At 47.1% G+C, this 15,043-nt stretch overlaps 1 protein-coding gene across 2 annotated transcripts in view; it reads left to right on the forward strand.

The window, feature by feature from the left end:
* The window catches only part of YKT6 (YKT6 v-SNARE homolog), a 60,749-nt gene that overhangs the window by 23,277 nt on the left and 22,429 nt on the right, over positions 1 to 15,043 (forward strand). For both annotated transcript variants that reach the window (XM_068274765.1, XM_068274766.1), the window contains exons 4-5: positions 2,361 to 2,461; positions 6,806 to 6,910. In XM_068274765.1, the coding sequence (XP_068130866.1) occupies positions 2,361 to 2,461; positions 6,806 to 6,910 (206 nt within the window). The remainder of the gene's footprint in view (positions 1 to 2,360; positions 2,462 to 6,805; positions 6,911 to 15,043) is intronic.

Genomic DNA, 15,043 nt, shown 5'->3' on the forward strand with positions numbered 1-15,043 from the left:
GAGACAGGCAGCAATAAACCCCCACATTTCACACTTTTTAAACCTGAAAATAAAGCATTTTCCTTCAATAGTGCCTTTAGTCACATTATCCAGTTGATATGGATAAGGTTCTTGGGCATTTGGGGGTGTCAGGTTTGCTATAAAACTCTGATCCAGTTATATTTGTATAATTTCTCCTTTCCCTCTGCAGAGTATCTGTGCCACAAGTATGTGAGGAGTGACTACACTGCATAATATCTTCTTTTCCTCTACAGAGTATCTGTGCCACGTGTATGTGAGGAGTGACTACACTGCACAATATCTCCTTTCCCTCTGCAGAGTATCTGTGCTATGTGTATGTGAGGAGTGACTAGACTGCATAATATCCCCTTTCCCTCTGCAGAGTATCTGTGCCACAAGTATGTGAGGAGTGACTACACTGCATAATATCTTCTTTTCCTCTACAGAGTATCTGTGCCACGTGTATGTGAGGAGTGACTACACTGCACAATATCTCCTTTCCCTCTGCAGAGTATCTGTGCTATGTGTATGTGAGGAGTGACTAGACTGCATAATATCCCCTTTCCCTCTGCAGAGTATCTGTGCCACGTGTATGTGAGGAGTGACTACACTGCATAATATCTCCTTTCCCTCTGCAGAGTATCTGTGCTACGTGTATGTGAGGAGTGACTAGACTGCACAATATCTCCTTTCCCTCTGCAGAGTATCTGTGCCATGTGTATGTGAGGAGTGACTACACTGCATAATATCTCCTTTTACTCCGCAGAGTATCTGTGCCACGTGTATGTGAGGAGTGACTACACTGCATAATATCCCCTTTCCCTCTGCAGAGTATCTGTGCCACGTGTATGTGAGGAGTGACTAGACTGCACAATATCTCCTTTCCCTCTGCAGAGTATCTGTGCCACGTGTATGTGAGGAGTGACTAGACTGCATAATATCTCCTTTTACTCCGCAGAGTATCTGTGCCACGTGTATGTGAGGAGTGACTACACTGCATAATATCCCCTTTCCCTCTGCAGAGTATCTGTGCCACGTGTATGTGAGGAGTGACTACACTACATATCTCCTTTCCCTCTGCAGAGTATCTGTGCCACGTGTATGTGAGGAGTGACTAGACTGCACAATATCTCCTTTCCCTCTGCAGAGTATCTGTGCCATGTGTATGTGAGGAGTGGCTACACTGCATAATATCTCCTTTCCCTCTGCAGAGTATCTGTGCCACATTTATGTGAGGAGTGACTAGACTGCATAATATCCCCTTTCCCTCTGCAGAATATCTGTGCTATGTGTATGTGAGGAGTGACTACACTGCATAATATCCCCTTTCCCTCTGCAGAGTATCTGTGCCACATTTATGTGAGGAGTGACTAGACTGCATAATATCTCCTTTCCCTCTGCAGAGTATCTGTGCCACGTGTATGTGAGGAGTGACTAGACTGCATAATATCCCCTTTCCCTCTGCAGAGTATCTGTGCCACATTTATGTGAGGAGTGACTAGACTGCATAATATCTCCTTTCCCTCTGCAGAGTATCTGTGCTATGTGTATGTGAGGAGTGACTACACTGCATAATATCTCCTTTCACACTGCAGAGTATCTGTGCCACGTGTATGTGTGGAGTGACTAGACTGCATAATATCTCCTTTCCCTCTGCAGAGTATCTGTGCCACGTGTATGTGAGGAGTGACTAGACTGCACAATATCTCCTTTCCCTCTGCAGAGTATCTGTGCTATGTGTATGTGAGGAGTGACTACACTGCATAATATCTCCTTTTACTCCGCAGAGTATCTGTGCCACGTGTATGTGAGGAGTGACTACACTGCATAATATCCCCTTTCCCTCTGCAGAGTATCTGTGCCACGTGTATGTGAGGAGTGACTAGACTGCATAATATCCCCTTTCCCTCTGCAGAGTATCTGTGCCACGTGTATGTGAGGAGTGACTAGACTGCATAATATCCCCTTTCCCTCTGCAGAGTATCTGTGCCACATTTATGTGAGGAGTGGCTACACTGCATAATATCTCCTTTCCCTCTGCAGAGTATCTGTGCCATGTGTATGTGAGGAGTGACTACACTGCACAATATCTCCTTTTACTCTGCAGAGTATCTGTGCCACGTGTATGTGAGGAGTGACTACACTGCATAATATCTCCTTTCCCTCTGCAGAGTATCTGTGCCACGTGTATGTGAGGAGTGACTACACTACATATCTCCTTTCCCTCTGCAGAGTATCTGTGCTATGTGTATGTGAGGAGTGACTACACTGCATAATATCTCACTTCACTCTGTTGAGTATCTGTGCCACGTGTTCTTGCATTATGGTATCACTGTATAGTATCTCCTTTCACTCCCCAGAGTATCTGTGCCACGTGTATGTGCGGAATGACTCCCTGGCGGGCGTAGTGATTGCTGATACGGAGTACCCTCAGAGAGTCTGCTTCACTCTTCTTGAGAAGGTAAGACTACTGTAGTGTGACTTTAAAATGAGTCTAAAACCTACAGTAGGTATACAGTATTTATTATATGTTATGCGATGGGTAACTACCTGCGATCAAACACTTACCATTTCAGCAGAGGTCTAACCTTACATCAGTTGTGCTGCTGGATGAAGGGCATGCTAATGCAGCCATCACCTGCTTACCGCTGTCAAAATCAAAAACCTTGATTTTTACCAGAAGTAATGTTTTTATTAGCTCTAATGTCTATGCAGGGTGTACTGCATGTGCAGGAAGTTCTGTAGTGGGCTTCAAGGGCAGAGAGTTCTGTAGCATGCTGCCGGGGCAGGGTGTACTGCATGTGCAGGGAGTTCTGTAGTGTGCTGCAAGGTCAGGGTGTACTGCATGTGCAGCGAGTTCTGTAGCATGCTGCAGGGGTTGGGTGTACTGCATGTGCAGGGAGTTCTGTAGTGTGCTGCAGGGGCAGGGTGTACTGCATGTGCAGGGAGTTCTGTAGTGTGCTGCAGGGGTAGGGTGTACTGCATGTGCAGGGAGTTCTGTAGTGTGCTGCAAGGCCAGGGTGTACTGCATGTGCAGCGAGTTCTGTAGCATGCTGCAGGGGTAGAGTGTCCTGCAGGGGTAGAGTGTCCTGCAGGGGTAGAGTGTCCTGCAGGGGTAGAGTGTCCTGCAGGGGTAGGGAGTTCTGTAGTGTGCTGCAGGGGTAGAGTGTCCTGCAGGGGTAGGGAGTTCTGTAGTGTGCTGCAGGGGTAGGGTGTCCTGCAGGGGTAGGGAGTTCTGTAGTGTGCTGCAGGGGTAGAGTGTCCTGCAGGGGTAGGGAGTTCTGTAGTGTGCTGCAGGGGTAGGGTGTCCTGCAGGGGTAGGGAGTTCTGTAGTGTGCTGCAGGGGTAGGGTATACTGCATGTGCAGGGAGTTCTGTAGTTTGCTGCAAGGTCAGGGTGTACTGCTTGTGCAGCGAGTTCTGTAGCATGCTGCAGGGGTTGGGAGTACTGCATGTGTAGAGAGTTCTGTATTGTGCTGCAAGGGCAGGGTGTACTGCATGTGCAGGGAGTTCTGTAGTGTGCTTGTAACAAACTTACCTGTTAGCGCTGAGTCCCGCGGCGTCTGTCCTGGCGTTTCTGCTGGGATCGGGTCGTCTTCAGCTCCGCCGGCCTCTGGCGTCCCCAGCACCCCTGCGGCGGAGCTCCGGCGTCCATGTGTGCGCAGTGCGACAGAGCGGTCGCGCGCGACACAGGACAGCCTTTACAGGCTGAGGAGGCGGGTACACAGGTGTCAGCTGTGATGTCATCAGCTGACACCTCCCCTAGAGGCTGCACTCAGGAATTAACTGTCAAAGTATCTAAGGCCAGGAGCTTCACTTGCTCACTGGCCTTGATACTAATCAGTTTGCTGGTTCTTGGCCTAGCTAGCTACCTTTGAGCTACATCCATATATTGTGTAGACGCACAATATATATGTACTCCAGTTAGTCAGTCGTTTGTTGTTTTTCTTATTGATAGCTGTAATTTGTAATTCATTCGTATTATCCTCCTGATAATGTTGAAGTACCATCTCATTGTCCTAATTCTGTGTACCGACCTCTTGCCTGATCTTGACCTTGCTCCAGTCTAGTCCTTCTGTATGATTGTCATCTGATTTACGTTACCGACTCGGCCTGACCCTGACTTTGCTACTGCCTGATCCTTGCAATACGACTGACATCTGATACCCGTGTATGACTCTGCTTGATTGATTTTGACTACGATTAAGCTTAGCGACTTTGTACCTCGATATATACTTGTGCACAAGTACTGACCGGTCTAGATCTTGCATTACTGTTATTGTATACTATCTGTGTCTGTTATCTCGTCACGCACCAGCGTGATAGTGCTCCAAGGGCAGGGAGTTCTGTAGCATGCTGCCGGGTGTACTGCATGTGCAGGGAGTTCTGTAGTGTTCTGCAAGGGCAGGACGTTCTGTAGTGTGCTGCAGGGGTAGGGTGTACTGCATGTGCTGGGAGTTCTGTAGTGTGCTGCAAGGGCAGGACGTTCTGTAGTGTGCTGTAGGGGTAGGGTGTACTGCATGTGCAGGGAGTTCTGTAGTGTGCTGCAAGGGCAGGACGTTCTGTAGTGTGCTGTAGGGGTAGGGTGTACTGCATGTGCAGGGAGTTCTGTAGTGTGCTGCAAGGGCAGGACGTTCTGTAGTGTGCTGTAGGGGTAGGGTGTACTGCATGTGCAGGGAGTTCTGTAGTGTGCTGCAAGGGCAGGACGTTCTGTAGTGTGCTGTAGGGGTAGGGTGTACTGCATGTGCAGGGAGTTCTGTAGTGTGCTGCAAGGGCAGGACGTTCTGTAGTGTGCTGCAAGGGCAGGACGTTCTGTAGTGTGCTGCAAGGGCAGGACGTTCTGTAGTGTGCTGCAAGGGCAGGACGTTCTGTAGTGTGCTGTAGGGGTAGGGTGTACTGCATGTGCAGGGAGTTCTGTAGTGTGCTGCAAGGGCAGGACGTTCTGTAGTGTGCTGTAGGGGTAGGGTGTACTGCATGTGCAGGGAGTTCTGTAGTGTGCTGCAAGGGCAGGACGTTCTGTAGTGTGCTGTAGGGGTAGGGTGTACTGCATGTGCAGGGAGTTCTGTAGTGTGCTGCAAGGGCAGGACGTTCTGTAGTGTGCTGCAAGGGCAGGACGTTCTGTAGTGTCCTGCAAGGGCAGGACGTTCTGTAGTGTGCTGTAGGGGTAGGGTGTACTGCATGTGCAGGGAGTTCTGTAGTGTGCTGCAAGGGCAGGACGTTCTGTAGTGTGCTGCAAGGGCAGGACGTTCTGTAGTGTGCTGTAGGGTAGGGTGTACTGCATGTGGAGGGAGTTCTTTAGTGTGCTGCAGGGTTTACTGCATTTGTAGGGAGCAGGAATTCTCATCGCGGAATATTCCCGAGTAACCACAGTGGTTACTCGTGATTCAAATTGGCTTTAATTGCCCCAGCTGAGTGGGTAGATGCGGCGGGGTTAATTACCCATAATGCCGCTCTCCGCCCATAGTTTCAACGAGCTTGCAAGCATCCAAATGGACGCCTTGCAAGCCTCGCTATGGAGCACTTCCTCCTTCCGGCTTGAAGGAGGAAGTGCTCCATAGCGAGGCTTGCAACGCGTCCAAGAGACGCTTGCAATCTTGTTGAAACGCTGGGCGTAGAGTGGCATTATGGGTAATTGACCCACGCTGCATCTACCCGCTCATCTGGGGCAATTAACTGTGGTTACTCTGGAATATTCCGTGATGAGCATCCCTGAGTTCTGTAGTGTGGTGCAAGGGCAGGGTGTACTGCATGTGCAGGGAGTTCGGTAATGTTCTGCAAGGGCAGGGTGTACTGCATGTGTAGGGAGTTTTGTAGCGTGCTGCAGGGTGTACTGCATGCGCAGGGAGTTCTGTAGCGTGCTGCAGGGCTGGGTGTACTGCATGTTCCTGAGAGTTCTGTATTGTGTTGCAGGGCTGGGTGTGCTGCATGTACAGGGAGTTCTGTAGTGTGCTCCAAGGGCACAGAGGTCTGTAGAATGCTGCCGGGTGTACTGCATGTGCAGGGAGTTCTGTAGGTAGCTGCAGGGTTGGGTGTGCTGGATGTGCAGGGAGTTCTGTAGAGTGTTGCAAGGGCAGGGAGTTCTGGAGCGTGCTGTTGGGTGTACTACATGTGCAGGGAGTTCTGTAGCATGCTGCAGGGGCAGGCAGTACTACATGTGCAGGGAGTTCTGTAGCGTGCTGCAGGGGCAGGCAGTACTACATGTGCAGGGAGTTCTGTAACATGCTACCGGGTGTACTGCATGTGCAGGGAGTTCTGTAGCGTGCTGCAGGCAGGGTGTGGAAAGCTGCCATCCTGTATTCAAGTGACAGTCATCTGCACTTTTCTGGGGATCTGCAGATTGTCGCTTTACAAGTGTTCCCTATGGTTGTAGAAACATAGGATCAGTGTTACATCCATGCAAATAGCATTTTTTATTAAGGAGGTAAAGCTGGTAGCCTCCTTATAGAACTCGCCTTGCAGCACTGGGTCCCAGGTTCAAATCTGGGCAGGCCTTTATATGCATTGAGACTGTATGTTCTCCCAGTTTTAGCATTGGTTTGCTCCAGGCACTCTAATTTCCTCTCACAAACCGGAGTTTGAATCATATTTAGGGTTCATGTGTTTTACCCGTAAATTAGCCAGTGAAACCTGCCTTGTTAATGAATGTAGCACTTTCCAGTGGAGGGTCACTAGGCTTCAGATTTTGTGGGCTGTATCAGGTGTATATAAACTCTATGAGGCTGTACAGAAAGGGGTGTTGGAAATACTTTTCCTGATTATAGTGGCTGTGTCATTTGTAAAGATTCTGTTTTCAATCCTCCTTCCAGGTCTTGGAAGAATTCTCCACTCAGGTGGACAGAATAGACTGGCCATCTGGCTCTCCAGCGACCATCCAGTACAATGCTTTGGAGTCTTATCTTGCGAAGTATCAGGTAAGGAGTTTACATTTGTTAGCTCAGTCAAACGCGTGGCCAATATTTCATAGAACGCTGCTGAGTCCCTTGGGGGAGCTGTGGTACAGCTGTGGCTAACTACAGCAAATTAGTGATCACAAATGTCAACAATGCTGAGCAATGTGTGTACTATTAGTAACATTCCCATTTGCAGCAATTTACCCCCCTGGTAAGTTACATTTTCTTGATAAAGGAAATGCCAAAAAAACACAGGTGTGAAAGTCCTGGCCGCAACAATTAACAAGAAATGGGGCAGGGGAAAGATACTGGGCTGCAGGAAGGGGAGGGAGTAATTGCTGCACTTGGGGGCCTGGAGACGATACTGGCTGCACAAAAGGGACAGGAGGAGTTAATGGCTGCAATACTGTGTGCAGTGCAGTCATTAAAGAGAAACCTTTAAGGACACCTGAAGATATTCCATAGTTTTATCTTATGTTTAAATCTACTTTTTTAAGTTTTAACTGTTTTTATTGTTTTTGCTCAATGACACATTAATTAAAGTATGCCAGAGCTAAAGTCTATGACCCATTGACCGTTTTGATCTCTTCCCTGCTCTTAGAAGCCATTTTCTGCTAGGAATGTGTTTTATAGTTGGAATTTCTTATCAGTGAGGGTCACACTGTAGTCACTTCCTGTCTGAGTCAGGACTGAGTCAGCCACTTACATACCTGATATTTAACTCTTTCAAGCAGAGAAAGGAAAAAAAGGAACACAGCATAGTTATTTGTGTGCTTGGCAGTGGCACTGTACATACCCATGCTTATCTCCCCATGTCACATGTCCCCTCAGGTATCCTTTTACCAATATTTGAACTTCGTCCCAATCAGTAGCTGATACCCGCTTTCCCATGAGAGCCATAGCCATTAGAATATAGGAACCAAACAGAGACAGCAGGGAAAAAAATCTGCATCCGCACTTAACGGTCACATACATTGTATACGGCTTTAAAGAGAAACCGTAACCAAGGATGGAACTTTATCCCAATCAGTAGCTGATACCCCTTTTCCCTCGAGAAATCTCTTCTTTTTCTCAAACGGATCATCAGGGAGCTCTGTATGGCTGATATTGTGGTGAAACCCTTCCCAAAAGTGTGATGTCAGGACCATGGTGCTGACATCACACTGTGGGAGCTTTGTTGCATTGTGGGAAATAACAGCGGTTTCCAACTGCCAAAAATGCAAGCAGCAGCTACTTCCACTGACATCACCTGCCAGCAGTAATAATATTGGCATGTGATAAATGTCAGAATGTAAATCAGGGAGAACAAACATTTTACAAATCCTAGGTTACAGTTTCTCTTTAAAGCTGTGTACAATGTATGTGACTGTTAAGAACTAATGCAGATTTATTTCCTGCTGTCTGTGTTTGGTTCCTATATTCTACTGTCTAATGGCTATGCCATTGGATTTGTTGGTTTATTTACTTTTCAATAAAAATTTAAATATATATAAAAAAAAAAAACTAAAATCCTTCAGCAGATAAAACGGATGCATATAAAGTAAAATATACATCTACTAATCTTGGCAATCTAGCAAGTAATAGTTGGCATCAGCTCTGTGGTTCCTGACGGTCTTACAGCAACTGTCAACCAACAGGTCAGGAACTTCTGTCTGGTTTGAACCTGGACCAGGACACTATTTGCATGAAGTTTGTATATTCTGGTAACATTTCATCTCTGTATAAATACTAAATAAATATATCGGAACACCACCACATGGGGCTGTTTTCAACCTAAACCTTAAAGGGCAACCGATGTGAGAGATGTGGAGGCTGCCACATTTATTTCCATTTAAGCAATACCAGTTGCCTGGCTATCCTGCTGATCCTCTGCCTCTAATGCTTTTAGCCTCAGCCCCTGAATAAGCATGCAGCAGATCAGGTGTTTCTGACATTATTGTCAGATCTGACAAGATTAGCTGCATACTTGTTTCTGATGTGATTCAGACACTATTTCTGGTGTGATTCAGACACTACTATAGCCAAATAGATCAGCAGGGTAGCCAGGCAACTGGTATTGTTTAAAAAGAGATAAATATGGCAGCCTCCATATGCCTCTCACTATAGTTCCCCTTTAAAGTTAATCTAAATTGTGAATTTTTAAATTGATAGAAAAGAATTAGTTTCTTACCTGGGACTTCTACCAGTCCCCTGCAGCTGCCCTGTGTGCCACTACTGAGTGATCCTCCAGTCCCTCGCAGTGCACCGCTTTCATTTAGATGCGCGGCCCCGGACTGTCCGCCTCCTGATCGCGATCCCAAGGATGTGACCGATCTGCACATGTGCTGTATAGGGAAATCTCTACTGCACATGCGCATAACACTCCTGGCAACGGGAGCGTGATGGAGGATACGTGCCGCCAAGCATGTGCAGTGGCTGTCCACTCAAGTCACTCGGCTGAAAGAGGGGCGCTGTGGAAAACTGGAGGATTGTTCATTGGCTTTGCGGGCACGGGGCGGCTGCAGGGGGCTGGGCTGGTAGAAGCCTCAGGTAAGTTAAACTCATTTTTTTTCTTTTGATTTTATGTTCCTTTAAAAAAAATTAAAAAATCCAACTTTGTAGTAAATGCCTAGAAACACTTTCTAATTTCATTCAATCAAGGTAGTAACTTGCATGTTGGGATATCATAGGGCAGGACAATCTGACAAATTCCACATTTCCAGATATATGAGGGGGAGCTGCAACAAGGCCATTCCCATTCTGAGGTACTTATGCTATTGGTGGGTGCATTCTACACAAACTGAGTACTCCCACAAAGAGACACACATCTGGATAGCCTGAGGCTAAGTTCACAGTGGGACGTTAAAGTCGCGCGTTAAAACCGCATTTAACGCAGAATAACTCACTGCAATGAAAAATCAATGCCCTGTTCACAGTGCACACGTTGCGTTGGTGTCTAACGCTGCACGTTAAGTAAAAGTACTGCATGCAGTGCGTTATACACGTTATTAGCTGCGTTGGACTGTTTGCACATGCTCAGTAATGACTTGGAAGCATACTTTTCATTGCCTGTATTTTTTACTGTATCTGCTGTATGCGACGGTAACGCTGCGTTGCCACTTTTTGGGCGCGTTGCGTTGTAAGCTTGCGGTGCGACTTTAACGTGGCATCAAAACGCAACGTCCCACTGTGAATCTAGCCTCAAAGATTGGGAATGACCCTAGCTGAGGTTGCCCACTAGGGGTTCTGAGAATCCTCCCTGAAATATTGTACACGTCAGTCAGTCAGTCAAAAGAAAAATGATGCTTCACTAAGGCCCCATTCACACTAGTGTTTTTTGCCGGCGATTTCGGCAAAACGCTCGAGCGCTAGCACTTTTTAAAGCGCTAGTGCAATAATAACCTATGGGCCTGTTCTCACTTGGGCGATTTGCGTTAATCACTGGCGATTTAGCGCAAATCGCCCCAAAAATTTTTGGATCCTGCACCATTTTCAGGCGATTTCCTGGCGATCACGTTTAGTGCTATAGAAGCGCTAATCGCGATCGCGAAAAATCACCCCAAGTGTGAATGGCGTTAATCGCAAAAAAACGCCAGCGCAAAATGCTACCAAAAGCGCTAACGGTTTACGTTTTGTAAGTGTGAATGGCTGAACTGCTTGTTTGCCAATCATGTCAGCCTTCTGGCTGCCGGACACAAGTGCCACTAGGGTGCAGTTACATGCAGCCGAAAGGCAGTGATCGGTAACACCGCGCGTGTCATGATTGACACCTGGCAGCGAAAAAACATCTGTCATGTCTGAGCACAGCACCCACCCTGCTCAAATGCAACACATGGGGGAGGGCCGCCTGTTTATTCCCAGTACACCCCCTACCGAGTGATAGCAATCGCCGGGCCGGTGGACAGGGTCAGCTGCCAGGCGGTGAATTCACTGCCTTCAGCTGCTTGTGGAAAAATAGCCTACATGTGAGGTGATTATGTGGCAGGGAAATCCATTTATAAGCAAATAAAATGTGATTAAACATTTGTCCTTAATTGTTTTTTGACAATTGGTTGTTTGTGATTTAATTTTCAGTCCTGACGTTGTGCTGTGTGTGCCCTGTGCACAATTCACTTCATGGGGCGTGCTTTTTTCTGCTTTTACGGAGTTGGCTTTTTGCATGCCTGACATTCCAGTTGTAATTGCCTTGTGACTGTAGAAATCCCAGAATTAATGTATTAATGTTATGTTTGGATTTTGTAGATCTCCTGTTGTGCTTCACCAGGCAGTGAACAGCATGAGGGCTAAGCTCTCTGGGTACTAAGGCATACATCACAGAACTGTGAAAATTCATATGCAGACTATTTTATAGGTGCTGCTATTCTCTTCTGTTGATTATGTCCTTGCTGAAAGCTGCACATAAACTGTAGTGTTCAGGACTTTCCCAGAATGCACTGCTCTAGAGAGCACAGTTTTACTTTGTGGCTGCTAAAATGTTAAAGGGGTTCTGTGGCTGTTTTAAAAAAAAAAAAAAAGTGTTACTTACCTGGGGCTTCTACCGCGGCCCCCTGCAGCTATCAAGTCCCGCGCCGTCACCGAAGAATCCTCCGCTCCCCGCCGCCGGTCACCTGCCAATTATTCGTCTAACTAGACAAATGCAACTGCGCCTGCACGGCCACACGCATCCTAGCTCCCGCTCGCTTCTCCGAGAGCTTATTGCGCAGTACAAGAAAACCTCGTACCTGCCCAGTAAGCTCCCAGAGAAGCGAGCGGGAGCGAGGATGCGCACAGCCACAGTTGCATTAGTCTAGTTAGACGAATAATTGGACCGTGAGTGGCGGCGGGAACAGAGGATCGTAGAGGACAGAGAGTGACAGAACAGCTGCAGGGGGCCGGTAGCAGCCCAAGGTAAGTGTCAGTTTTTTTTTTTTTTTTCTAAATATATCCACAGAACCCCTTTAAAAAGTGCTGGTAAGACCCACCATCCACAATAAATGGATGGCAAGACTCTGAGCAACTTTACTGCCCCCAAATTAAACCCTCTCACCATCACCAATCATCTTACTTTTGTGATTGGCACATTCCTAATATGTCTCATGTAAGTGCATTAATTCATTATATATGTCACATGCAAGTGATTAATTCATTAGACCCATTGAGTAAAAAATATTAGGTCGGTAAAGTAGAGCAATCAGTATTTTAAACTTTATTCCCCCCCCCCCCCCCCCAAATTCACGAAGATCTTCACACAAGCGGTAATAGTTTGGCAATTTACTGAAAAGCATGGCTTCAAGACCTGTACCGCAAACAGTAGAAATCTAACCAGCTGTGGTGGTATTCTTAAAGAGAGTCTGAAGCGAGAATAAATCTCGCTTCAGACCTCTTAGATAGCAGGGGCACGTGTGCCCCTGCTAAACCGCCGCTATCCCGCGGCTTAACGGTGGTCCCTTCACCCCCAAATCCCCCTCCGTAATGCGGGGGAGCGCTTCGTGTTTGGGGCAGGGCTAACCGCCGCAGCCCTGCCCCACGCGCGTCTGTCAGCGCGTATCTCCGCCCCTCTCAGTCTTCCTTCACTGAGAGGGGCGGGGGAGAGGCAGCGATGCTCCGCTGACAGACGCGACTGGAGGCAGGGCTGCAGCCGTTAGCCCTGCCTCCAGGAGCGACCAAGTCTGTGACCAAGTGTCGCAGTGGGGGGTTTGGGGGTCAAGGGACCCCCGTTTAGCGGCGCTATTGCGGCGGTTTAGCAGGGGCACACGTGCCCCTGCTAACTATGAGCTCTGAAGCGAGATTTATTCTCGCTTCAGAGTCTCTTTAAGCTGGGCTTGATTATGCCGCTCGATTCCTCTGCCCGATCGATTCCCCGCTCGATTCCGCAGGCGATTCTTCCGCTCAGTTTTCTTATCTTTTTCCATTGTGTTCAATGCGGAATCGAGCGCGGAAACGATCGGGCAAGGCAGAAATTATCTATCGAGCCGTGTATTCCTAGCATTACGCTTCTGTGCTGTGACAGCTTTACAGAGGCATCCCTTTAGATCTGCCTGCCCCCTTTTAGCACCTATGAGGGCTGGTGCACACTACAGGAGGTTGTCTAAGTGCTTGTGATTTTAAAAGCTCTTGCTAATGTTATCCAATGTGTGTATTCTCACTAGAACGATGTGATCTTTAAAAAAAATCCTCCACAGCATTGCATTAGCAAGAGCTTTTAAAATCTCTAGTGTTTAAAAAGCTCTTGTAGTGTGAACAAACCCTGAATCTGTGTATTATTGTTATTATTATTATCATCATTATTATTTAGTATTTATATAGCGCCGACCTCTTCTGCAGCGCTGTACAGAGTAATATTGTCTTGTCACTAACTGTCCCTCAGAGGGGCTCACAATCTAATCCCTACCATAGTCATATGTCTAGTGTATGTATCATAGTCTAGGGCCATTTTTTGGGGGAAGCCAATTAACCTATCTGTATGTTTTTGGGGGTGTGGGAGGAAACCAGAGTACCTGGAGGAAACCCACGCAGACACAGGGAGAACATACAAACTGCTTGCAGATGTTGACCTGGCTGAGATTCGAACCGGGGACCCAGCGCTTGCAAGGCAAGAGCACTAACCACTACACCACTGTGCTGCGTGTGTAGATGAGTTTAGATGAGCTTTCAATAAACATAAGACACTTGCAACTCTCACCAGCTGCTTCTCAGCATCTTTCAGTTGCATAATTGATTAAAAATAGTGACCGTATTACCATGGACCTTCTTAAAGTGAACCTTAACTGTGTTGAAAAAAAAGTTTCACTAGCCAGGGGCTTCCGCAAGTCTCCAGCAGCCATCCTGTGCCCTCGCCGGTCCTCTATTATCCTCCAGTGCCCCACCTCGGGTTAGTTTCATTTTCGGCCCCTGGCCATGCGTATACTTGTACATGTTACCGCCGTCAAGTGCGTCCTGCGCAGTAAGAGAAACCTTGTACTGCACCTGTGCAGGAAGTGCTCGATGACAGTAACGCGTACAAGGATACCCATTGCCAGGGTGAAACTACCCCGCAGCGGGGCACTGGAGGATAATCGAGGACCGGCGAGGGCACAGGACAGCTGCAGGGGGCTTGGGGAAGCCCCGGGTAAGTGAAACCTTTTTTTTTTTTTTTTTTTTTTTGTAACACGGTTAAGTTTCACTTTAAGTGCAATGTAAACAAGGCACTTGTAGATCCAGTTTAAAGGGAACCTTAAGTGAAAAAAAAATTGCTCATTTACTTACCTGGGGCTTCTTTTAGCCCCCTGAAGTCCCCTTGGTCACTGGCCGTTATTCTGCTCACAGCCATTCCTCAGCTGTCCTCCTCCTGCGCCTCTTCTATTGCGCTCTAATGGCTGGAAGGGTTCTGCATGGACACTGGAGGAACCGAGTAGCGTGGGACGACGGTGAGGGATTAGCAAGACTTCAGGGGGCTGGAAGAAGCCCCAGGTAAGTAAATGGGCAATCATTTTTTTGTTCACTTAAAGTGAAGCTGAACCACAGAAAATTATTTAAAATACACGTGATGTACCTGTAAAATATTACAAAATTACCTCGCTGTTAGTTCCTCTCAGAAGCTCACCATTTTCTTGTAACAATGATTTCTTCCGGTTCTGACAAGATTTTGTCAGAACTAAAATAGATCAGTTACTATCAGTTATAACTGAAAGGACAACTGATGTGCAAGGTAATGTCCATGTTTCCCTATTGCTCAAGTGGGAGATTTTACAGTTGAACAGTGTGCTGACACGGGGCTGTTACGGGGTCATTGCCATTTTTAAAATGAAGTATGGAGAATTCCACTGATCACAGTGGAAAAACAGTGCACAGGAGAGGGGAAAGAGATGGATGAGCAGATTATGCGGGAGTCATAGGCATATGACCTGTGTATGTTTGTTTTGAATTTGAATTTTCAGTTCTGGTTTGCGTTGTTTCCTTTAAAAAGGGATTGCTGGCCACAAAATCAAATTTCATTTACCTATTTATCTGTGTTTAATATGCAGCCTGCAACTTTACCCTACATTGCAAGCACTCCAATCTATTCAGAAACGTGTTTCAGCAATAATAAATCTCATCTCAGCTTGGCTGTATTTGTTTCACATTGCTGAGAAGGAAGCTTATCCTCACCCCTCCTACATTACTACTTCTTACTGATTCGCTGAGGGCAGTTCAGTGAGCTGCTGAAATCTGATCTAT

The sequence above is a fragment of the Hyperolius riggenbachi genome, chromosome 3, assembly GCF_040937935.1.
Source record: "Hyperolius riggenbachi isolate aHypRig1 chromosome 3, aHypRig1.pri, whole genome shotgun sequence".
Taxonomy (NCBI): domain Eukaryota; kingdom Metazoa; phylum Chordata; class Amphibia; order Anura; family Hyperoliidae; genus Hyperolius; species Hyperolius riggenbachi.